The sequence below is a fragment of the Lepisosteus platostomus genome, chromosome 17 (genome assembly GCF_059453375.1).
Source record: "Lepisosteus platostomus isolate fLepPlt1 chromosome 17, fLepPlt1.hap1, whole genome shotgun sequence".
NCBI lineage: Eukaryota > Metazoa > Chordata > Actinopteri > Semionotiformes > Lepisosteidae > Lepisosteus > Lepisosteus platostomus.
This window is the reverse complement of record NC_142627.1, coordinates 12,124,353-12,149,354: the sequence shown is the minus strand read 5'-3', so window position 1 is coordinate 12,149,354 and position 25,002 is coordinate 12,124,353. Positions and strand designations below refer to the sequence as shown.

Sequence of the window (25,002 nt, the reverse complement as noted above, 5' to 3'; positions counted from 1 at the left end):
TCAAACAATAAACAGTGAAACACTTGTAGTATGAAAAAAAAGATTTTGGTTGCAGGAATCTATCAATTGACTTTTTTAAATTAAGGTACAGGCCGGATACAGGGTGTGTAAGCTCTCTCACACCAAATCAATGAGTAGCTTATTGCTTAAATGATAATGAAAATCTAAAGCAACTTAAATATCTTAGATTAGCTTAGAACCTCAGTGTTACATGAATTCTTTTACAAAGCAGCACCTGAATTACTTTCATTTGTTTTCCCACTGGTACTTAATCTCCATAACACGGTAAAATCAATACCTTACAATAAAATTTGTTATATCTGTAAACAAAATGTGTTTATTTAACACTCACTTTCAGCAGAAAGTCTTCTTTCATTAAAAAAAATATTAAACACGATAAACAGAGACCTATTGTGTTTTCCTATAAAACATAATTCAGCAGTAAAGTCATTTGATAAGATTAATAAAAACATTGAGCAAAAAATCATGTAGCGCAGCTCCTTCAACAGCCCCACTGCGTTATGATTTCTCCTTTTCTAAATTAATGCTCACAGTAGTCACATCCAGCAGTTTTAAAGGAGACAGGAGGGGAATACACAACTGCAATACACTTGTTGCGTGTGTGTCGATCTAAGCTGTAGCCCAAATCCAGAGTCTGTGACTCTGAAGGGTGGTTTTGATTTTAAAGTCCAAGGGATAAGCTGACAAGCTTTGCTGGGTTTAATCTTTTATACTCAAGTTTATTTTGTGTTACATTTTGTTTTGACTTTTATCCCTTTGTAATGCCTTTGAATCCCCATTAGAAAGGAGTCCATCTAGTGTTTCCAATAACAGTTCCCCTCTCTACTGCTCTAGCTCAGAGTATTTCCATAGTCAGGACCCTCAACACTTCACCCAGGGAATCTGCCAATGCCCAGTTATGCAGAACAAAAAGCATTTGCTCTCCAAGGAGCTTAGTGCTAATCTGCCAGCAAAGAACCTGGCACCTTTTGCTTCTACATCCTCACACAAGTCATACAAAGAAGTACAGGATATAAGATGCATCTTATTAGAAACTGTGTATAACATTGTTTCAGTTGATACTACAAGTTCTCAAAATTCTGCTTTTATCATGCTTACCTCATGGCAGCGTTGCTTGACTAAAAAACCTTTTGCAAGCTGACACTAAGGGAATGTACTATCAAAACTTCTCCAGTGTGTTCCAGTCAATCACAGAAATACAGTGATTTCTCAGAAGGCCGTTGAAGCTGAAGCAGCTGTAAAAATAAATTCTGAAGCACTTGGCCGCGTGTGAGAAAAAAGACAATGATTTATAAATAAGCAAATAACTGAATAAATAAATGAAGAGAGTAAAAGATCAACGGAACGTGTCCAAACAGCCGTAAGAATTACAAGTTTTGGAAGACAAAAGTGAAAAGTAAACCCGTCTCTCCATGACTCTTTAAATTATTTTTGATGCCTTTGCAGGTTAAATTTATTTTCAAAAAGAAACACTGCCCAAGCAATTTTCTTCAAAATGATAACAATCAAGCAATGCAAGTCAAGGGCTATAAAGGAAGGGTTTATAAATCTCGATTTTCCTGTAATTTAATTTTTAACCGGCACAATTTGAGTACTAGTCTGTGTAGATGTCTGTCATTCTTTCTGTTGAGATGGTTATTAAGACCCTCGGGAAAGAAGTACAATGGGAAAACAAATCAATCAGAACAAGCACCTGAAGCTTGAAAAAAGTATTTAACCCTGCACACTAGTGATAAGACTGACCGATGCTTCTTGCTTTTCACTGCTCTTTAAGACAAGACAGTCTTTTTTACAGGAGTATATTGGGATGGCAATTCACCCAAATAAAAAACAGGGAACCAGTCAGAACACTCTAAAAGAAATGTTAAAGTTAAGACTATTAAGGTAAAATAAAGTTGATGTTATTTTTAAGTTTCTTGGCACATAGAATTATTGTTTTCTCCTACAGGGAGGGAAAGGTTGGATTAAAATACTTTTTATACTTATACTATTTCAGAAGCTATTTAACAAATTAAAAAATAACTAGGAGAACAAAAATTAATTAGCAGATAATGGTGAAATTTAGAGATCAGGAAATCAGAACTCAAAATCCTGTATGTGACCTCTATACCTCTATTCCAAGCTGTAAAAAACTCAAATATAGTCATTTTCTCCCACAAAAGGTCAACACTAAACAAATACCACAAACTCTGCTGAAATGATTAATGCAAACACCCTTACATTCAATCAACTGAAAACACATTGTTCTTAGACTGGAAAAGAAACGAGACAGGTGTGTCTCTTTCTGTAGTTTGTTATATAGTTTTGTCTAAGTTATGTGAACAATATTTTATACAGATATTCAGGCACTACTTGCCTTAAACCAGTCTGGGGCCCTTTGAACTAAAAAACACAAATCATGGACATTCTTTATAAAATTTAATATTATCCGTTTTACTACAGATGTGTCTGAGTATCCCCTATGGGAAGGGGGTCAGCTTTAAATGGGATACTGGAACAATAAGGAAAACCTCAAATGAATGCACCAAATTGATCTCTATAGAAGGATGACACCTATAATGCCTATCTACAATATTAAAACACCAATTTCTGTTATGTACATTTTTGATTACTTGTTGCTTGAATTAATATTTGAATATCATAAATCAGGAGCTGAAAATGCACTGTAGCTGCCAACTTGGAAAAAGTATGTGTTTTTTTTAAAAAAAACAGTAAGAAGAAATAACAGAAAAATACCCTGTTCTTAATTCCACTGCTTCTAGAAAGGTTTTCAGTTTTGACCTTCACACCAAGCTTAATGCACTCTTCACTTATTTACGCTACCTTATCTGATTTCAGTACATTGACTCTTCTAACAGCTTCCTTGACCATCCCCATCACATGCATTCAAATCCCACTCGCTCACTATTTGAAAAGATGGATTGAGCTATAGCTACAACTGGACTGGGAAGGAGGCAAGGGAGAAAATGCTTTGATGCTCGTGAACAGAGGCTTTAGGGTGGTGTTTTTTTCATAGCCCATTGCTCTGATTCCTAGCCAACTTGTTAATCCTTACATATCATCCAGGAGGAAATTCATTTAAACACACAACCCCATACATACAAATGCACAGTAAAATACTCAAGTTAAAAGTAGGAATGCCTTTGTGAACATTTTCAAGCCTTGAAGCAGATTCAGATACTGAGATATTTCAGCCAGCCTTATCAAAATTTAGGCCATTCCTGAACTAATTATCTCATGGCTATTTATGAACAGTATGTATTTGTTTAATTTAATCTGTTTGCCTATCATACTTTAGAAGTCAGCAATTCACTATTTGCATCCTGGATCATACAGGATATGTCAGATATCAGATGTCAGATAACTGGAGTCATATATTTGACTGTACCTGCTAGCACTCAGTAACAGTGCCATGGAAGATGGATTCAAATTTCACTGGGAACATTAAAGAAACACAACAAAACAAACACCAAAGACAAGGCATGAATACATGCTACCTCCTCATTCACTCAGGAATACTCTCCAGAAAAAGACACTGCATGCCACTGCCTTCAAAATGCAGAAGAACATTGTGGTGCCTAAATAACGTTCAACAACAGTTAATTTGGATATTCAAGACTTATAGAACTCAGTTTTTATTGATTGAGCATAAATATTTAAACTCATTTAACATCGTCCTACCTTATTTCTTATCTTAAAACAATTAACAAATCACATTAGACAATAACAGTAGCTTTTAATGTTCCATACAAAATCCAAGACCACAAGATCCTATCCTTTCCCACATGAAAAGTGGCATTAATTGATGTAGAACAAGAAACAACTGATAACACTTAACCATTCAAGAAGATATATTTAGATTTCTCCACAACACATTCGATAAGGTAAAAAAATTGCTACTTCTTAAATTAAAAGCTACAGGATTCCAAGATAAAGCATGCACAGGAGTCAAGAACTTGTTAATGAAAACGGGGTCATTTTAAAGGGCATAGCCCCTAACTGGGCTGGTGTAAGCAGAGGTGTACCACAGGAAGAAACTTTAGAACCACTGTTCTTGATCTATATCAATGATTTAGATTCTGGCATAGTTATCAAACTATTTACATTAGCAGGTAAAAATAGAGGAGTAACAAACAGCATCAAGGGACTAACAACAAAAAGAAGCAAAATGCAAGATGAGATCTGGGTGTTAATATAGATTTGTCAGTGGGATCATCAAGACAACGTAGGGAAACAATAATCAAGGAACATTTGGTTATAGCGAAAATAACCAAAGGAAATTTACACTCAAGCTTTACAAAGCATTAGTAAGACATAGACTATACATAGGTCTCTAAACTATTAAGCTACGTTTTGGTCACCATACTATAAAGTCTGTAATGTAACAGACTTATGAAGAGTTCAAAGAAGAATAAAAATAAATATTACTGGTATTATCAGTATTTAGTATTAAATAAGACTCTGGGTATTATCATATACACCTGTACAGTGAAAAATAAATAAAAAAGTAAAACATAAAAATGAATAAAACATTTAAAAAGTCTGTATCACTATATGAGATACCCCTGAAATCATTCTGGAAATAAATGGCTGTAAAACTGATCACTGATATATTTCAACAACATCAGCTTCACCTTTAATAGATATATGTAATATCTAAATTTCATGTTTTTGGATGACGTGTTGCCTTCCATATAATGAAGTATAGTACACTGTATCTTTTGTTACTGTAAACAATTGGGACCTACAATACATATTATAAACCTCAAAACATAAAAAATATGTGATAATCTCTTCAATAGTTACCAGATATATTCCAGGCTTTTCATTTATATTTTCCTGGTTATCCTGTCAAACTCAAATATTCTAACAAACCAGGGAGATTAAGAAGTGAGTAGAATAGAGCCAAGCATTAAAATGGGATTGTAGCTCAGAGATTTCTCCAATGAAATGTGATCAAATTCAGTTACCATGGAGACACTGTTTAAAAAATCAACTTACCACAGATCTTAAGCCATTTTCCTTTAGCAGCATCAAGGAGTTTTCATAGCAATTTGCTAGAAGTTCCCTCTGAGTCTTTCCAACATGGCCTCGTGCTACAGGCCCCACTGTGTGTATCACATCTGTTTGGGACAGTCAACAAACAACAGTTAATATGCAGCAGATAGTATACTCTCTAGTCATAATTCATTCAAAACAATTTATCAATTACAACCCATCCATGCGTGGTAAAGATAATAACACAGAATAAATCAAGCCAGCAGTTGTAAACATCTTACAGACTTCTTTTTATTTCCTGTACTTTAGCATGTCTCACAATTTAAACACTTTTTTTTACTATGAGGTATTAAATTGATCTTTCATGGCAGAAGCCTCCTTCAAAATATGTGGCAAGTGAATCACATTTTCATGTTTTTGAGTTCCTGCAGATAAAAGAGAATTGCCATTTGTCTTTTAGATATAAGAGAGATTTACTTCTTCTCTTTAGTTATTCAGTAAAGTACACTGTGAGAATATGTGACCATGCTTTCTGTAAACCTTTGCAGAACAAGCACTGAATATTGAATAATATTAACATGAAAAACCTGCATTTTAAAATTGACTACAGTTCTATTATTCTAAGACATATTTGTACATACAAGTTTAACTTCCTAAAACAACTTTCCACATTGGGATAGTTTCGTAGACATGTCATGAAACAATGAAACACCATATTATCACAAGGCCACACATGCATATTTGCCTTGGGAAAGGACAAATTGAAAAGGAGAAGCACGCTTTTTAGGGTGGGGATGGGCATTAACATGAAATGCAAACAAGATTTAAGTTTGTCATCACAGTGGGGAAAATAGGGACATTTTTAATAATCCTTTCCCAGAATGAATACATTCATTCTGCTAATGAAATGGCAGTCCAGATAGAAAATCAATTACATGATTCTTTTATCCTATCTATTCAAGTATTCATATCTCTCGTTCTTCTCTCTCCCATACGGCATAGTAATGTGCTTCCCTGTCAATCACAATTCGCTTCTTATGAATTGTACAGAGCCGAGAATTCAGCTCTCATTAATTGAATCATAACAGTGATAACAATAAAGTAAGAGAATTTAAGAACCAGCTCACCAGTTCACCAAAAATAATGTGATTATTCTGCAATTGCTAAACTGTGTTTAGGGTTATACCATACCTTGACATTGCGCTAAACTAAACGATACCCCTATTGTTAACTTCTGTCCCATACAGTATGCTCACAGATCTTTTTCAACTGTTTGAACCATACAGTCCAAACTCCATAAAGTCCAAAAGTCCTGTTTCTACAAATACTCCATCTACAGGTTTCTCTGAGGTTTGTCTGCATTCTCATATATTTTAGATCAAAAACATTTTTAGACCTTCATTAAAGTCTTAATAAAAGATTAAAATGATCTGATTCAACATATCACACTGTGATAAGATATACTTGGATTATTTAACCCTTTTAACAAAATTATCCACAAATAAATATCCTTGCATGAATAAGTACGCGAATTCAGTAACTGGTGGCAACTCCGTGAGCAGGAATGATTTCAACTACTGTGGATGTTTCTTGTAACTGTTCATCAGTCTCTCGTATCATCTTTTAGGAATTGCCAACAGAACTGCACCAAGTTCACAATATTTGAGGGTTTCCTCCTCAAATGGAAAAAAAAACCCTTGCTTCGGTTCTGCCACAGCATTTTAATGGGATTTAGGTTAGGAAATTAACTTGGCAAATACAAAAATCACAATTTCTTCTTCCTCAGCCATTCTGTTGTAGATCTGCTTGTATGTTTAGGATCATGTCTTGCTGCAACACTTTCAACTCGGCTTCAGCTGACAAGTGGACGACCTGACATTCTCCTCCAGAATTTCCAAATTCATGGTTCATTGTTCCATCACATTTTCAAGTTTTCTGAGTGCCTACAGACAAAAGCAACCTGTCTTTTCTTAGATATACGAGAGCTTTGCTTCTTTTCTTTAGTTATTCTGTACTGTGAGAAAGTGTGGCCATGATTTCTGTAAAGCCTTGCGAAAAAGAGCATTGAATATTAAATGTGTGTCAGAATGAAACACACACTATGGAATTTACCACACTGTTTTATTATTCTCTGACTTTTCTTTTGCACTCAGAAGTGTAACTTTCTCGAACAACCATGTTAGGATAGTTTCTTAGACATCATATAACGATCAAACACCTAATTACCAATAGTGCTTTTTCTTTCATGGGGTTGCCACCAGAATTCCAGTTCTGTATCTAGCTAATGCCCAACAGAATCAGTTGACATATGCAGTACAATTCACAGTACAAAAACATTTACTAAAACCTAATCTCAAACCAAAATGCTTAAATATCACATAGCATAGATGAAAGACTTTTTAGAGTCAGCTACTCCAATACACAACATACTGTACCAGTATCGCAATGAAAAGAATGACTTACACTTACTGTTTTTAAGTCAACTTTTCTTTTTAAAAATGAACTACTGAAATGGATTATATATTGTCAAAATTAAACTTATGTTCATTTTTTTCAGCTGTTTTTGTGCTGGTTTTGGTCTTATTTTCTTCAGCTTCCCCAGTACAAAGCTTTTAAAAGTGAGTTTAATTGAATTAAAAATAACAATACATGGGGTTTTCTCTGGGAAAAAAAGCCATTTTGTGCAAACATTTTATATAAAAGGCTGCCATTTAGAACTGTTAAATCATGATTAAGTGCCCATTGTTTGCTTTCTATAAATAATGTTATTAATATTTAATAACTTATGATTCATTCAGTAGGTTTCTTAAAATCTATAAATCACACTTTATATAGTATAAAATACTGATAAGAGATGATTAATTTATTAGAAGTTTCAAACAGCAAATAACCATTTCAGCATTTTAATTATTTAATACAAATAAAGAAGAAACAGTAGCTAATATGCTTAAAAAGGAGGTGGAGAATGGGAACAAGACAAATGACTAACACTACTCAGAATCCAGTCAATCCACAAACATTTTTCAAAGCCAGTTGTGTGGATCCTGTCTAATGAAACCTTTGTGTTGTCATCTGAAATAAATCCTAGTTAAGCAGGTTTATATTTTTCAGAAGAGGAAACTAAGGTTAATTAGGCAATTCAAATACATTAAAGTGAACAAGCAAATCATTTCAAAATTATTATTTTTTAAATCATTCTATAAAAAACTGATGCAAACATTGAACATTATCTCTTCCTGTAATTAGGATGTAGGCCACACATTTCTTCTAGAAATTCTACCTGCTATATTTAATCATCGATAAACGTCATTATACTTTACTAGCAAATTATTAAAATCAAGGTCTTTATGTGAGATCTAGTCATCCAAATCTGTCAGACTACAATATTGTAAAGGACTAAAGAAGTACTTTCTTTTCTAATTAGATGAATACAAGTTTGCTTTTATGATCACCAACAAGAAACAAGTAGCTTTATTTTAAAAATTATGCAAGTTGTATAATTAAGTGTACTGGAGTGTGTATACAGTATCAGTTTTAATGGTCTGAAGTGAGACAATAATTGTGTGTTTTCCGTTGACTTGTTCGCCATGTATTATTCAGCATTTACAACCGAGCAATGTTGCGTTGTATTAGTTTAAAGCAGTACGTGTGTGTGAAATCCAATTAAAAGAAATCAGGCATACCAAGAGTGGGCCAATTTTAAATGGAAAAAAGTTATCACTGTGTTTATCTCAGCAGTACCCAAGTCTTTTTTTTTTTTTAACTTTAATGTGAAGAACCTATAAACTTACTTGGAATTTTGAAAGGTGAGACACATACTGTATTTTAAAATGGGCTTTCCAGGTGCAGAGCATAATAATGAATGTTAACAAAGTAATACAGTAAATACCAAACCATATAACTTGTTATATTAGCATATCTGTGCTATAACCTCTCCGACTATTCCATTTAATGTGGGAATCCAGTGTGGAACAAACTACAGGAGCTATGACAAACAGTATTCAGAATGAAACTTATTGTAAGATATTTGTACAAAACCATTTAGCAACACTGAGTCGCAAAAAAAAAAACAGTCCTCTCTGTGTAGCCTACTGAGAATCAAATGACTCTTTGCTCTCATACAAGAAGGAGAGGCATATGAATGTATCCATTCAGACATATCATGTTTAATACATACTGGATATCCCTTATGACAGGAACCTATTGCCTTGTTGCAAATGAGTGTAATTTTATGCATGTATACATTCTGTATAATTGCCTCACAAAATTATAAGATATCTAGGATTCTGATACTGTAGATTAGCATGACTACTCCATAGTGGAGCTTACCCACTTTGTCACATCTGCACCAATTAGGCAAAATCCATTTGATTCACAGCAGAGTGTCTGGCTTATGTAGTTGTTTCCATATCAGTTGCTGGATTCAATTTTGATTTTACACCCTATTGCTGCTGCACAAACACTGAAGTTGCTGCTCATAACAAGATGGAGGTTAGCTTGAGTATTTCCCTTTTCATTTAGGTGTGGACTCTCCTTTGGATGCATGCCACAGAATCAACAACCATTTAAGGCCTCAACATACTAAAAGATAAAACTACATTAAACATATGTAATTATACATTGTGTGGATTTTACTTCAAAATTCACATAAATTATTTTACTTTTCTTGTAAAAAAAAAGAAACATCCTCTTAAAAGCCTGAAAGATCAAAACACAAAAAGAATAATCCTTTGAATTCCAAACAGCTGTTTTGGGCCTTTCGATTAAGCTCTGAGGAGTCGCATTTTCTAAGCTTCATTTATTTCTAATTAATACAACACAACATTTTATACAAGGCAAGTTCGTCTTTCAAGAGTAAAGGCTTACAAATGGATGTAATAAGCAAGGTAGAAAATGAAGCAAGAGAAACATTAACAATAGTATTATTCATGGACTATGGCAAACGGTTTCACTAGTAAATGGATCTCACATGCACAAAATGGTAATACTAAAAATAGATATTAAAAAAAGTGTGGGAGAATCGAAATAAAGATGAAATTGTTCATGTTGTTTTTTTAGAAAAACACTTCAGTTCAAGTAGTGAGTCAAGGAGTAACTTGCTAATTCCAATCTTTGATTTGCTACCTTCTCCAGACTGGCACTCCTACTGACCTGAATGTACATAGCTCTGCACCAAAAGCACAGCTCACTTTAGTATGGTATGCGCTGCTAATGTTTTATTATTTGCTAAAACTGTCACACAGACCTTTGAGTCTTGCCAGCCTGGGCCAGAGCAATCACTTTCAATTTGCAACTTCATTAGCAGGCATGGAGGCTATCCCACATCTATCTGGAAAGTTAATAAGTAAGCAGATCGTAAGGTTAACATGCCGGCATTTATTATTAAGAATCTGATAGAGGGCATGACGGGGGTTATGGAAAAATGATCTCAGGACCTTGGCTATCAGTGAAAGCTAAAGCCTTCAATGTCTACCTGTGCTACTGCACTTGTAAAGTACAAATAAAAAATAAAATGGAATCAAGAGTCTAGGGTATTAAATTAAAAAAGAAAAGGGCCCTTGTTTTGTTTTGCCAGAATTTTGTAATTACCTGAGAAGCAATCAACTGATTGTGTTGAAGCCAAATGCAAACCTTGCAATGACAGAAAGAGGCTTTAATAATGATAAACAAATGTCAGTCTACTTTGTGGTTCTCTGAAGGTTGTTCTGTGAAAATAAATCCCGTGGAAAGTCGCTCAGGTTTCTGCTGTGCTGGCTTGGATGTGTGCCTTTTCTGTTTCTCCTGCTTCTAATTATGAAGTTATTATAAGGAAACATGAAGACTTATTTTAGAACCGCAGATAATCTGACTTGCCTTTCAGAGATACTCATAAAACCGTTAGCCAAAATGAGTGGGCATTCCTGCAAAGCTAAACAAGATGTGCTTTTCCATACACCATCTTCAGCCTGATGAAATGTCTTTCTATGACAAAAATCCTTTTATATACTCCTTTGACAATTTTCTTTAAATCGGCTGCAGATGGGCAGAGAAATGTAAATACAATGCATGTTTTATTTTTTTCGAAATGAGGCACTGTGCAGCACTTAGTCCTGCCTCATTTAAGCAGTAATACCTGGCACATAAACCATTCCTTCTCTTTTTTCAAGTATCCTGAGCTGAAGGGTACTGCTATGAATAGAAATAAAAAAATGAAATGTGTACTCTAATTGCTGATCTTATTTGTTTTAGATTTCTCACCCAATTAAGTCTGAGACATTTTCCAATTGTTCACAATGTAAAAACAAACAAAAAATATTTATTTAATTTTCTCCTTGAAAGTTGTTTCTTAGAAGATTAGCTTTGCATAGTACATAAAAAGGTAAAGCACAGTAGAAAAATTGAAATTCAATGTAAGCCTCTGTAGGTATGGAGACTTTTTAAAGACCTAACTATTTGGCGACAGGTTAGAGGATGTTTGTAAAATATACACAGAACAGGTGCAGTACATCAGATATTCTAATTCAATGCACTAAAACAGAAGATTCATTTTAAAGACTCTAAATGTTCATAGATTTGCAACATGGTAAACGATAACAATATGATATATTTTTAAATGCCAAGAATTCAACATTTATTGGAAGTATGCTTTAATCTATCACTTCTGTAACCTTGGTGTTTAATTTACAAACACAAATATTGGAACTGTATTGGACATGGATCCAATACAAGTAGTATTTCATACTCTGGAGAAAAGGTATTTTTGTACCATCTACAAACAACTACATTCAATTAAATTTCACTTTAGATACTTTCTAAAATGTGTACATCTTCATCAGTGTTGGGCTGGCTCTCTCTTTGCACACCCTTTTTTACTATATAAAAAGGTACTGTTTAAATCTTAAATAAACAACAAGAAGGCATAACACTGTGATGTAAATTTAATAAGCTGGGCATGGAAAATCATGTATATATAATCTATGGTTATACAGTATACAATTATATAAGTAGTTCAGGTGGGTAGCTGCGTCAGCATGCGTAGGCTGCAAAGGAATAGGTTTATTCCATACTAAAAAGAGAAGAAAGGAAAAACAACGTTTCAGCTGTGGAGCCTTTTTCTGGTGCCACACTTGTTCCTTGTTCCTTAAAATTACATAATATATAATTATATATAAAATTTTAAGCATTTCACAAACATTTTCATGTGCTTTGGATAATGCTGAATAAAGTAAATTACTGGTACTACAAGCACAGATACCTCTGTACAACATGTAAAGATGATTAATATTTTGGTTTTTGTTCCCCATTTCAAACAAATGATGTCAACTGTTCACAATCCTACTCTTCAGTTATTACCACTTTGAGTCCTCAAACAGATACCAGTTATTATGAGCAGTGTTATGAGTTAAATCTAAGTTTTAAAAGTTTTAAAAAGTGTTAAATCTAAGTTTTAAAAGTTAAAAAAATGGTTTATCAGTTACTCTGCTCTTGTCTATGACTAGATAGTGAATAAAAAAGAGAAAAATCAAAGTCATCAAACGCATGATTTACTGTATGTAGTGCAAAAAATTATACTGCATGAATATTGTAAAGGAGAAACACCTCGCAACAAATTTAATATGGTGCAAAAACCAGCAATTTTGAATTCACTTGGCACATTTTGCAGATTTGAGCCAAATGGCTCCTATAAAACACTGGGGGTGATTCTGGATTAGCATTAGTTAGGATTTAAAGTTAGGATGGGTTTTCGCTAAAGCTTATTGGTGCCACTTCGATGCACATGTAACTGTATTATGATGGAATGGTGCCCCATTCAGGATGTGATTCCATTCCAAACAGCCAGGTTTTTGTCTCTGCAAGCTCTTGAGAATAAAGCAGTTACTGAAAATTGATGGATAGATAGATATAAGCAAGATGCGGCTGATAGCTATTTGTGGGCAATTCACTTTGTACAGTATCACAACTTCATTTTAATGCAGTTCTAAAAGAGACTAAGTTTGAGAGACTGCATAAACCAAATTCTTAATATACTGTATTTACCCTGTATTTATTACTTATATAATATTTCCCTTGCTCATATTTAAATACCAGAACAAACATGACAACCAACCAGGGTAACTCGATATATCAATTCACACATAACATATGGTAAAAGAAATGTCTATATGTATAAATAAAGGATATACATGAAGCCGTGTAGAATATTTTTCCACAGTTTACACATTTTTCCATGGAGAAAGTTATTGAATTATGTAAGGAACCACAAGTTCTGTATGTAAGCATACAGATCTGACTGATGTGTAGTGTAGAAATGTCTGCATACAGAATTTGTATGCAAGACCAGGCAGCGTCTATGAAAGGTTCTATAACAATAAATGAAAGGTCTACCCCCTGTGGCACAATCTGGTAACTCTCTTCCCTGTAACCTTATATGCATGCACAAATAAACTTGGCAACATATGTTACAGTTTTTGAGCTACATGCCACTTTGTACTCAATGTCCAAAGCTAGGTTTTGTCATTATTAAGAATGATTTAATATCCAGGATTTGAGAAATATTTGAAACTGTAGATTAAATAAAGTTGAAAAAATCCACAAAATAAAATGGGTAGCTCATGAAAGTACGTGAAACTGAACGGTGCTCTCTGCATCAGTTATTGACCTATTATGTAATTTGGGATGCCTGCTGGAAATACATGTGCTTGCTCTGCAAATGAACTAATTAACTATCTACTGATGTCAGTCGATTTGTGTCTTGCATTTACTGGACTGTAACTGTTTGATTTTTGTTGGTTTTGCTAATACATATGGCACCAATGCTACATACCCCTTTCAAAAACATTTAACATTCTTTTAATCCACTCCAACTACTCACAGGGCAAAAATAACACCAAAATTATACCTCAAATATCAAGCTAATGTAGTGACACTCTCAGAATTTCATGAACGAGTGTCTTGCATAGTGTATGATGAGATATATCTGTAGAAAAAGGCTTTTTAGGTTTCGCAGCTGCAGATCATAGTGAAAGAACAATTGAGGGTGTCTGCTTAGTTTTCATCAGCTGCAAAAAAGAGTAACACAAAAACCAAACAAATATGATTGCATCTGAACTAAGATACTGTCAAGTTCACATAATTACTCCATATTTAGAAACAAATAGATAAAATGGAAGGAAAAATGGAAACAATAGAAGAACTGCCGAAAGAATTATAAATCATACGTTCCCGTCTGTCTCTTGTCAATTATGTATACAAAATCAAGTACATTAGAGATATTGTACAAATTCAACAGAAAAAAATCTAAAATGGCAGGCTGGCTGATATTGGTATCTAAATGCTTTAATATTTTCCTGAGGTAAAAATGATTTTTTTAAACAAAAGAAACTAACCTCTTCTTCAAACTACTCATGAAAGATACTTCATCTTCAGCTCTGTCTGAAAGCTTTACCCTCTCAAGCATGAAGACAAGATGGTGTGAATCTTACTACACTTAAAATAATTCCAATACCACTCCCAAATGTTTGCTATAAATACAAGAGGCCTTTTCTTTTTAGCTTAAATGTTATGCTGGTTAGAAAACGGATATAACTATCATAATTATCAGATCATATCATAACAGTGAATACATTAAAATACAGTTAAATGTTCTATTCATATAATAAAATAACTGATATAAAAAATATTGAAACTAAACATTTGCTAAAAAGACACAACATAATATACATGTGGTACTAAAAGCATGGCTAATCACAATTTAAGTTAAAATATGTGAGTCTAATTTTCACCGAGTCTAAACTAAATACATGCCATTAAGTGTTATAGATAAGTCTTATGGAGGGTATTCCTGTAATCACACTCTATCAGATCTCTCAGTCTGGCATGCTCTGAAATCCTGAGAGTGTCATTAATTACAAAAAAAAAAACAAGAGAAAAACAGATAATATTGATCGTTAGGAACTGTCAAAGAATGATAATGACATTTAAAGGCTAGAGACAAATTAGAAATCACAAGATTGAAAACAAACTAAGAATTACACTATGTAATGGTAAATGTTTCCCTATATAAACTTTGTCAAGGTTTCATAACTGGTGAAGTTAAAGAGTTACTATAGAACAAAGTAGTCTGACAATAAGAGGTACTGTATAATTCCACTGAATTGTTGTCAACTACTCACAGATTTCATTAATGTCTATAGATAATACACAGTTTTAGCTCTCTAATATCAGGAATTTATTATATTTACAGTATCCCTCTCTCCCTTCTGCTCAGATGATCAAATTAACTGACCAAGAGTCACTGACCTCACTTTCAATGGGACACGAGAAAAGACTTTATGGAGGTGGGATAGAAGGTTGTGATAACCAATGGTAGCATTGTTATGTTTTTGGCAATGGATAGATGGTTTGGATATTAGGATCATATGAAAAGAGATTCATGCATGTGTAGGCTGCAAAAGAACAGGTAAAGACTTATTCCATGCTGAACAGAAAAGAGACATAGCATTTCGGCTGTGGAGCCTTCGTCAGTTTTGAGTTCACACATAAAGAAGTCTAAGCAGCTGAAATGTTGCGTTTATTTTCTTTTCAGCATGGAATACAATTTTACCTGTTCCAAAAGGAAATAACAACTGTATATTAAATCTAACTGTTGTTGTTCTACTATCAGTAGTAGTATTGAAATAATCTAAATGTGTATTAAATTCTCCACTCTGCTGCGTCCAGACATTGTTGAATGTTGGCATTCACCAGAAGAAAGACATGTCTGTCCATGTAAACTCCAAGATTGCTAATAGAGACTGTGAAGGTTCGGAATGCTGTGGCTAATGTGCCAATTGTCAAGTCCTTGCTGTCCATTGAAGCTGTTTAATTCTTGCCTAGGGGTCACCAGCTGGAAACCTGGAATGGGAATCAGTGATGGAGGTGAAGGAACGGTGTGCCGTTGTGTTTTGATGTAATTTTGTTCCGTTTTTAAACATTTAAAAGTAACATACATTTTTTCGCCAAAATAAGATTGTACTACCAAATGTGCCACCAGTTCACCATCAGCCATGATCCCAGGTTAATTCTTCCTTTTTTAGAACTCAAAGTACTCGCGCCAAACCACTATATGCGATATGGATCGCAAATCACTTGAAATAGTACTACCTGCTCCTAAAATATCAGACTTCAGTTTGCTCCCAAGAGAAGCTTGTTTCCTCTGATAAGAAAGAGGTGTTACTCAACATGGGTAACAATATTCCAGCTTACTGATGTTTACTGAATAAATTTACATGATTTATAAAAATAAATTATGACCTGGTTAAATATTGTTGCACAGCAATGCAGTGTAGAAACTTTATTCAAGCTATATATAGTATTTAAAAATGGTTTCTGATTTTATAGACTGGTCTAGTGATATTTACATTCACAAAAAACAAAATGTTTTAACACTGGGAAGCTAAAATGGCACAAATGCACACACTTTAATATATATATAACCTACTTCATTCCCATCATGCTATTATGAAAATGTTCTACATGGATCCAATAAAAAAATCCATGAGCCTTCTTACTGTACATTAGGCTCACTTCTCTAAAATAGTGGAGTTTTGTTTGATCACTAAACAGTTTTGCAAAAATCTATTTTTACTTCAGTTCTCTAACAGTATCTAAAGCAATGGATCTTAGATTTTTCTGATAGATTTCAGATAAGGCATTATGTATAATTAAATCATATTTCAAATGCTACTCCCTACACTGTTGTTGCTAATATTGGAGAAAAGAGTTTAAATGCATCTCATGAGACAACAATACTAGATTTTCTGAAGGTGTTATAGAAACTATCAGAAATAATCAAGGGATGCCTTCAACTATATCTATCTTCTGATGTTTTTTTTTTAAATTATTTTACAAGCACAGGAGTCTAGGATATTTAAACAATTAAATATGACTTCAGGGAAGACACTTAATTTTTACTCTCTTATATTAATTTATACAAGGAACGTGCATCTTTAAAATAGCACATTCTACCTCCATGTGGTATACTAATCTGATTTTTTTATATCGCTGCACAATATGTCTGCATAGCTGAAGAATGAATGTATTAATGAAGACAAAAACAATAATTTGATCAAAACATCACTTAATACATCAAAAAAGTCAAGAGTTTTGATCATAACTGCTTTACTTTTTAATAAATATAAATTATGTTTTATTTTAAAGATTCACTGAGGATTATTTCACATTTTTTAAGTACTGTAGCATCATGCAGTCCTAAGGTCTAAAGAGGCAAAGGACTGACAAATGACTTAATATGGAGAATGTATGGCACATTTCTGCATTCCAACCTTTTGCCCTCTCTGATCAGAGCCCGCTGAATTAATGGCACATTCACCGCGGCACTGTAGTGTGTGTCACTACACAATGCAGACAGGTCTTCTTGCACTTAATTCATCATTATTCATAAAGCTTCGCTATTTTTCTTTTTTCATACTGTATATGGCATCCTGACTTATACATTTATTTCAGGGATGTTTTCTGAGGCTTATCATCATTCAAATTCCTTCTAATTCCACATAATTGTAAGTGGTAGTTCAAATGTGAGGCTGTACACTGTACTAAAATCTATAATTTTAGTTTTCTCTCCCTTTCCATTATACAATATATATATATACACACACAATATATGTGGACCGTAAATCTTTAAAAAATGATATAAATCTTGATTCTTATCCCTTGCATGTCAACCAGTCGGGACTGATTTTTTTGTCTCGTTTTTCCCAAATGGCGCCGCTACAAAATAATCTTCCCGCTGAATACGCCTGCCAGTAAGTCGATTGCTTTGTGGCTTGGTAGTTAAAATAAAAACAAGGCCCGAATGCTGTAGAGTTCACTGAGCTGGATCAGGGACTCCTGTTCTGCGGTGATGGGGAGGAACCAGCACTCTCCTGGGAGAGAGAGAGAGAAACTGGAATAGAGACAGCCCACATCTGTTCAGGCGGCAGACACTGTTGAACCAAGAGCAGGCAGTGACAGACAGCGTCTGTGAGGCAACTGGCAGCTGCTCTCGTTGCTCTCTCTCCCAGCAGGTTCTGCTATTAGAAGCTGGTGTTTGGGGAGATTCATACTGGCTAAAAGAAGAAAAAAAAACTCTCCATTACCATATCACTTGGAGTACTACAGGTTTAGTATGACAGGTATAACAGCCTGCTTCTTCAGAAAATGGACTGATGTGTAGGACTGGGTTTGAAGCACCTTGCCAAGCAAAGATGCATGAAACACAGTTAAATAACTAAATAAGTGAGGGTAATGTCCACAATCTGAATTGCATTATACTGCAGAACAAAAACATACACTTAATCTTAACTAGTCACCTTATTTAGGCATTCAAGGCTGCAGTGACATTTCTGTTTAAGACACTGAAGACCTCAAAGTACTCCTTCAAGAAACCATTTACTCCTGGTTCCAGCATTAAATGCCAGGAAACTAAAACACTGATCCATCCAAAATACATAAAATACATTTATAAATAAATAAAATCAGAGAATACTACATACTTAAATGTCTGGTCTGTACTGTAATAGTATTTTTGTTTTAGTTTTGACAACGTCAAAAATTAAATATGATATTACTGCGTATATTTAAAATCCAATAAAATGAATGCTAGCATGCAATATTTACATATTTATATTTAGATTGTGCTGCTTAGTGAAAAATGGTATATTTAACACAGGATTTTAACCAAAATACAACAATCTTAAGGATGTCTCACTGAACTAGCAATTTACTAGGACAAAAAATAATATTAAAAAAACTGCCTCATTTGCAGAATTGTTAGAATCTTTAGAATGCTGGTACATATTTGCAAATGTCCAGTCTAATTCACATTGTTGCTAGCCATAGAGCTCAATAGACTTTGAAGTGCAGTGAGTTAATATAGTAACCTTTTACCTCTGGTAGCCTGCTGTAGCCACGATGGAAATTACTAGGAGAGCACATGATTGTCTGTCACAATCGGTATTCATCACCTTTTCAGACACTCTTAAAGAGGCAGAGCAGTGGGTGGACTTGGGAAGTGAACTGTCCACAAGAGAATTATTACTCCTAGGTTGCCTCAGGGCATAGCATCGACTCTGCTCTAGTGCCATCCCCTGCTTTCTAGATACACACAAAACAACAGCCTACATTGTCATGAATACAAGACTTTTCACAGTCTGTTGAAAGCCTTTTGCCCTGAGAAACATGTGGAGGAAGGGAAAAATTAACAACCACATGACATCTCCTTGAGACAGAGACTCTAGCACAAGGAGAAAGCAGTTGTCCAGTTTTTGTCTCAGCACTAGACTGAAGCTGCAGGAAGAGTGTCCCTGTGAAAACAACAGCACAGCAGGGGTAGGAGCCTCTCAACTAGAAAGGAAATTAGTTTTAATTCAAAGATTGCAAGAGAAGATTAAAGCATGACACAGATTTAGGAAGACAACGAAAGAAATTTAACAAGAAACCCAGGGAAATTGCAATGTGCAGTCTGACAGCTAGCTCAGGTATACTGTACAACAAATTACAGGGCTGAGTCATGAAAAGGTACTTTTGAAATGCCACTGCTTTGAAAGAACTCAATAGAACCAAATATCAAGTGTACCAAATGCTGATGAATTATTGGTGTGGAAATGAGTTCTACAGCAAGATCCAAAATCATTATTGTGACTGCATGAAAAGAATCCAGTGCAGATAAGTGCTATTACCCTACCATCAGTCTAGGCTGACAAATTAAACCCTACTGCCATTTTGATGCAAAATTATGGTCCATTTCTCAAAGTTTTGTAACAAGGGATCTTTGCAGAATGGTAACTTATATACACTTATTTTTTAATCAGACAGTACTCGCATTTAATTTGATGTATTTATACTGTAGCTCAGATGCCACATCTGTCTTCCAACAATACATAATACAGATAAATATAAGTACTGTGCTTGGACTATAAAATACACACACATACTGTACAAAGCATATATACTCATATACTGTATACATATATACAAGCATCTATAAGTTGCTAACTCACAGTCGGCAAACCTGCCTTCATGTCCACTCACAGAACAGCACAATGCAGGAAAAAGTATAGCTTGTAAGAGCAACAGGGCCTGAGCTCAAAACAGTGTCCTTCAAGCACTCAAGAACAGAAAAGGCATGCACTTTTTTATCCTGTACTGAAGAGTTTCGCCTTCAAAAGCTCCTCATTTCAGACTGCACTGCCCTGCAACAGTGAGTCATGCATGCCCCATTACTCATTACAGTCCCGTCTTCAGCCACAGAGTCAGATCCCTGAAGACCCTTGAATTCTAAGGGAAGGTTTATTTTATTTCATGAAATGAAAGTTGTAGTCAAAATGTTATTTTCCCAGTCACTGATATTAAAAAAAAATGAATGTTACAAGTCTTTAGAATTATCATACTACAGTTTAACGAACTTTGGTGGAAAGCAAAATGTATTGTTTATGTCTTTGTGAAACGTCAGAGGAAGGACATAGGGTTATTTTTTCACTTGTAATGTTATAGTCAATATTCAGAGCACGTGCATTTTCTGTGCACTTCATGAGTTCAGGAAGCAGGATGCTTATTAAAACAAATGAGAGAAACTGCCATCCTTTTTCCCCGAGAGCTCTCTTTATGACAAAGGAGATGTTTACACACCTGCTATGCTCTAGGAAAAATGCTAAAGTAAATACCACTGCATTTATTTTGAAAACATGAGAAACTAACATGAAACTAGAACTAGGACATGTTTCATGATATTCTAGCTGTGTCATGGTACAGGTGTCCAGCCCTTTTCATTTTGATGGGGGGACATGGGTTCCAACTGCAGGGTGAAAACACTCTCATGGGGGTTGGTAGGGGGCTTCCCAGCTTTTGAGCTCAGAAACATCACAATTAAACAGAGATTCCAGATGGGTCACATGCTCTACACCAGCTTTATCACCGATTGGTCTGCAAATGTCCGAGACAGGTGTGCGAACCTTGAATGGCTTCCAATGATGTGCAATACTTACAGTCATCTCCTGCATAACTGAATCAATATTCTGTACATTTTCCAAAACAGTCTTACAACAGAGTGACAGCAATGCAATCACGAGAGATAAAAAAAAAATAAACAACCATAGCATATTCTTAAATTACATCAATCTAACCTTCTTATCCTTCCTAATCCTTCCTTCTATCCTTCCTAATAGTTGTAATAATTACTGTTATTGGAATGGGATATTGATTGTTCCAATAATAGTAACTGGCAACACCTAGACCAGAATTCAGCCCACACCTCTTGTCAAAATCAAACAGTTATTTACCCCCCCCCCCCCCCCCCCCGTAAAGGAGTATATTAAAACATATTGTTAATAAGAAAAAAGAGGAAGTGAAGCTGAGATGAACTGATGCAATGCAATTAGACCTATTAGAATTCACATGAGCCAACAGACAATAATCAAACCACTTTCATGCTGCCCATTGCAATTATCTTTGCACTTAAGAATCAACAAAGCACATAATGACTTACTCTCGATTAAGGAATTCATGAGAAATTGAATTTTAATGCGAGTTGTGCAGAAGACATTGGCCTTGTCATTCTCCACAGGACAGTCGGCTGTGTAAAAAAAAAATACTGCTGACTAGTTAACTGCACAGCAAAATGAGTAAAATTTCAAGCATGAGTGTTTGGGTAATCTAATCATGCAGCTGTAGATACTGACACTAAAGAATGTGACAAGTACCACAGCCCAAATTTCTATCTGTTTGCAAAGTTTTTTTTTAGTTCACTTTCTTGGGCCGATTAAAATGACAACACACCAGTCTGAGTAAACTTGCAGGAGCTCATCAGTATGTTGCCATTTTCTGTTGAGCAAATGATCTCATTTCCAAAAAGCCAGTAGACGGCTATACTGTATAACACCTGCCATTGTGTCATGAGGATTCTGGACATACAAAGTGAAAAGAGTTTGAGTCACTTTTTTCATCTATCATTTAATGTGTAAAAACTTTCTTCAAGCAAACTTCAGTGTTTAAAACTATAAGCTGTGGTATTTTAATTTGGACAATACCAGCTGGGCTTTAATATAAGTTGTATTTGATTAGCAATTAATGTTATTGTTTTCCTTTTTGAACCACATTTTCCGTGCCTTAAAGAGAACCGTATGCATTGCAGTTAGAATAACATTCAATTACAAAATGTGTCATTTGTAATTTATTTCTCATTTGCCAAGATGCAATGGCTTGCATACAGTGTGAATTCTGAACATTTCCCCACAAATATGGTGAAGCATTCTTGCTTAGTTCATAGAGACCAGAAAAACAGCGGTTAATGACATTTAATCTTAATTGTACTACTACATTACATTAAATCTTTTTACTACTGCCAATGTTGCTAACATTGAATTTTAAAAGTAACAACAACATTTATTTTTTCATCTTATGTAAAATATAAACACTGCATGTGAATAAAAACACCTCTCGCCATAGCACTAACACTAGAGCAATACTCACTTATTCTCAGAGTACTACTTCCTTACCTAAATTACTGTACTGTATATTCTCAGATCACATCACACTGGACTCACATCTCCAGCTCCAATCACTGCCAGTCTTTTGTCCTCTTTCACAAATTGCACACAGAAGATTCAAGACAGTTATAGCCTACATCTATAGAAATGAACTGCCTGTATTAGCAGTGAGGGACTAAAACAGACTTCCAGTGTTAACAACCCTTTATTGTTCAATAAATGACTCCATAGTTTTTTTAGAAAGATAAAAGCCTTTATGACAAAGTGTTGGAGAATCTGAGCCCTCATTAGCATCTTTATTGATATCCTACCTAGACAATCAACACCTAAGTGACAAAATGTTTGAAAAATCACAGCTACATTTACACATTTGAATCCAATGCTAGCAGCAGGAGGGGATCTAGATATCGCAACTGACTTAGAGACTTAAATTTATAAGGAAAGAATTAATCTTCTTGTTTAAAAAAAGTCACAAAGTTACAATGCCTGCATTAAGAAACAGTTATTATTCTGATTGCAAATTTCACAACTGGTTTATTAATTTGCACGATGGTACAGTATGAATGAGAAGGGGGAGGGGGTTACAAATGTCTTTGTGGAGCTAGCGGCCGAAGAGATCTCCTTTCAGTCTTCATAGATGTTGCATGTTTACACACTGTATCTTGTGAGTATATTGAACATTCATTCATTTCTTTATTTTTAACCCCTAACCTCCTTTACAGATGTCCATTTTCCCAAGAGTAAAAATGATTATTACAGGTTAGGAAATAAAAGGCTTTCATTAGCACAGCATATTATTCCACAGCATTTCATACTATAATTCAGAACCAAAAAAGCCATTTCATTCAAGGGCTGCTCCATGTTCTGAAGTTGTAAAAGAAAAGACTTGCTTTTGATGAGTTAAACCCTCCAGGGTTGTACTGGTCCACTGATTACTGGTATCTAGTATCCAAAGAAGTATGTATTCCAGACTTCCTTCCGAATATCTTATTATAAGCCCCATGATAAGCAGAGATATTATGGGAAAGTATCTCCTTGAGCTGCAATGTGCCCCTCAGGATTTGTTGACCTATATGAGCATTGAAACAGTATGTCTTGGTCCATAGGCTCTCCATTTATTTTCAATCTCCTAAAAAGAAGTATGTGCTATAATGAGCAACAAGTGAAAGGGCTTCAGCAGAGCAAGGCTTGTCTCAGAAGATTAGGTCTGAGAAATAAATTAGTTTGACTCTTACTAAAAGTCATTTTGTTTCCAAACCTACATTTTTGTATTTCATTTTCTTGGTTTATGTTCACATATTGGGGAGTTTTAAAAGACTGCCAATGAACAAAAACAGGCTGTGAGTCATTCCATTCCTAATTAGAAGATTATAGCTAACTCATCTTCACCTGTTAAGCTGTCCTTTTTTTCTTTTCCACCAATTAATAAGACATTCTGTTTTTCTTCACTCAAATGAAAGAGTTCTGTTTCTTACCCCTTTCACCTATGATTCATTTTAACATCCGTTGTGAAAACCAGAATAATATTTTAATGAGCGCAAACATTTCTAAACGACAGAAAAACAAGGCATCTCAGAACTTCTTTACAGCATGTTTATCCAAGAGATACTATACAATTCAGATGCACTGGAAATCCAAAATGTATCAGTACAAAAAAAACAACCTTTGTAGAATTTAACTTATTGATGCTATAAAATACAAAGTACGTGTGGGGGTACATGCAATACATTAGATACTGCAGGATGGTTCCAAGCTGCTGACAGTGAGCATTGCTGCATAGAACTTCATAGAATATTACATCATTGTCCTTAATTTGGTATTGAAGGCAGAGAGTGTTTTTCTTTCAACAAAACTGCTTGGTTTTAAGTTGACTGACCACAGCATGTGTCCAAAAGAAGCAGGTTTCCATGATCCAAGACTCAAAAACACACATACTAATAATCTCACTGGTACAGAACATGAAATTAACTTCTCACAGGAAAAATAACATTTATGAGTACACCAACACGTATATCCAGTAACATTTAATATATCCATAATATACAGTAGCACACAGAAAGAGGCAGACATACTGTACATGTGTTGAAGGCACTTCAGCCATTTTTTTATTTCTTAGTATAGTTAATGTTTTTATAAAGACACTGTAGACATACAATTTATGTATGCATGCATGACATCAAGATAAAATGAATTGTTCACTCTCAGCATTAAAATTATACACCTGTTAATTTTTATTTTTATCATGAGGCTAGCAACTCATGATAAACTTAACTTAACTTTAGCAACTGACTTGGGGTTTGAGAGGCATAAAATACTATGTTTGCAGGTGTGTCAAATCCATGGGTGTCATTAATTATTTCAAAAGATAAGGAATAACAGTTTACTATAGTGTATGCGATGGACTGAGTATATACATATGCTTTTCATATACATCATTAAATATTTTGTATCAACATATTTACCTTTTAAACCTCACAGGAAT

The 25,002-nt window shown here is 34.6% G+C and overlaps 1 protein-coding gene across 2 annotated transcripts in view; it reads right to left on the bottom strand.

Annotated features, from left to right (window-relative positions):
* Positions 1-25,002, bottom strand: part of macrod2 (mono-ADP ribosylhydrolase 2) — a 597,178-nt gene that overhangs the window by 200,901 nt on the left and 371,275 nt on the right. For both annotated transcript variants that reach the window (XM_088609520.1, XM_088609521.1), the window contains exon 6: positions 5,023-5,144. In XM_088609520.1, the coding sequence (XP_088465646.1) occupies positions 5,023-5,144 (122 nt within the window). The remainder of the gene's footprint in view (positions 1-5,022; positions 5,145-25,002) is intronic.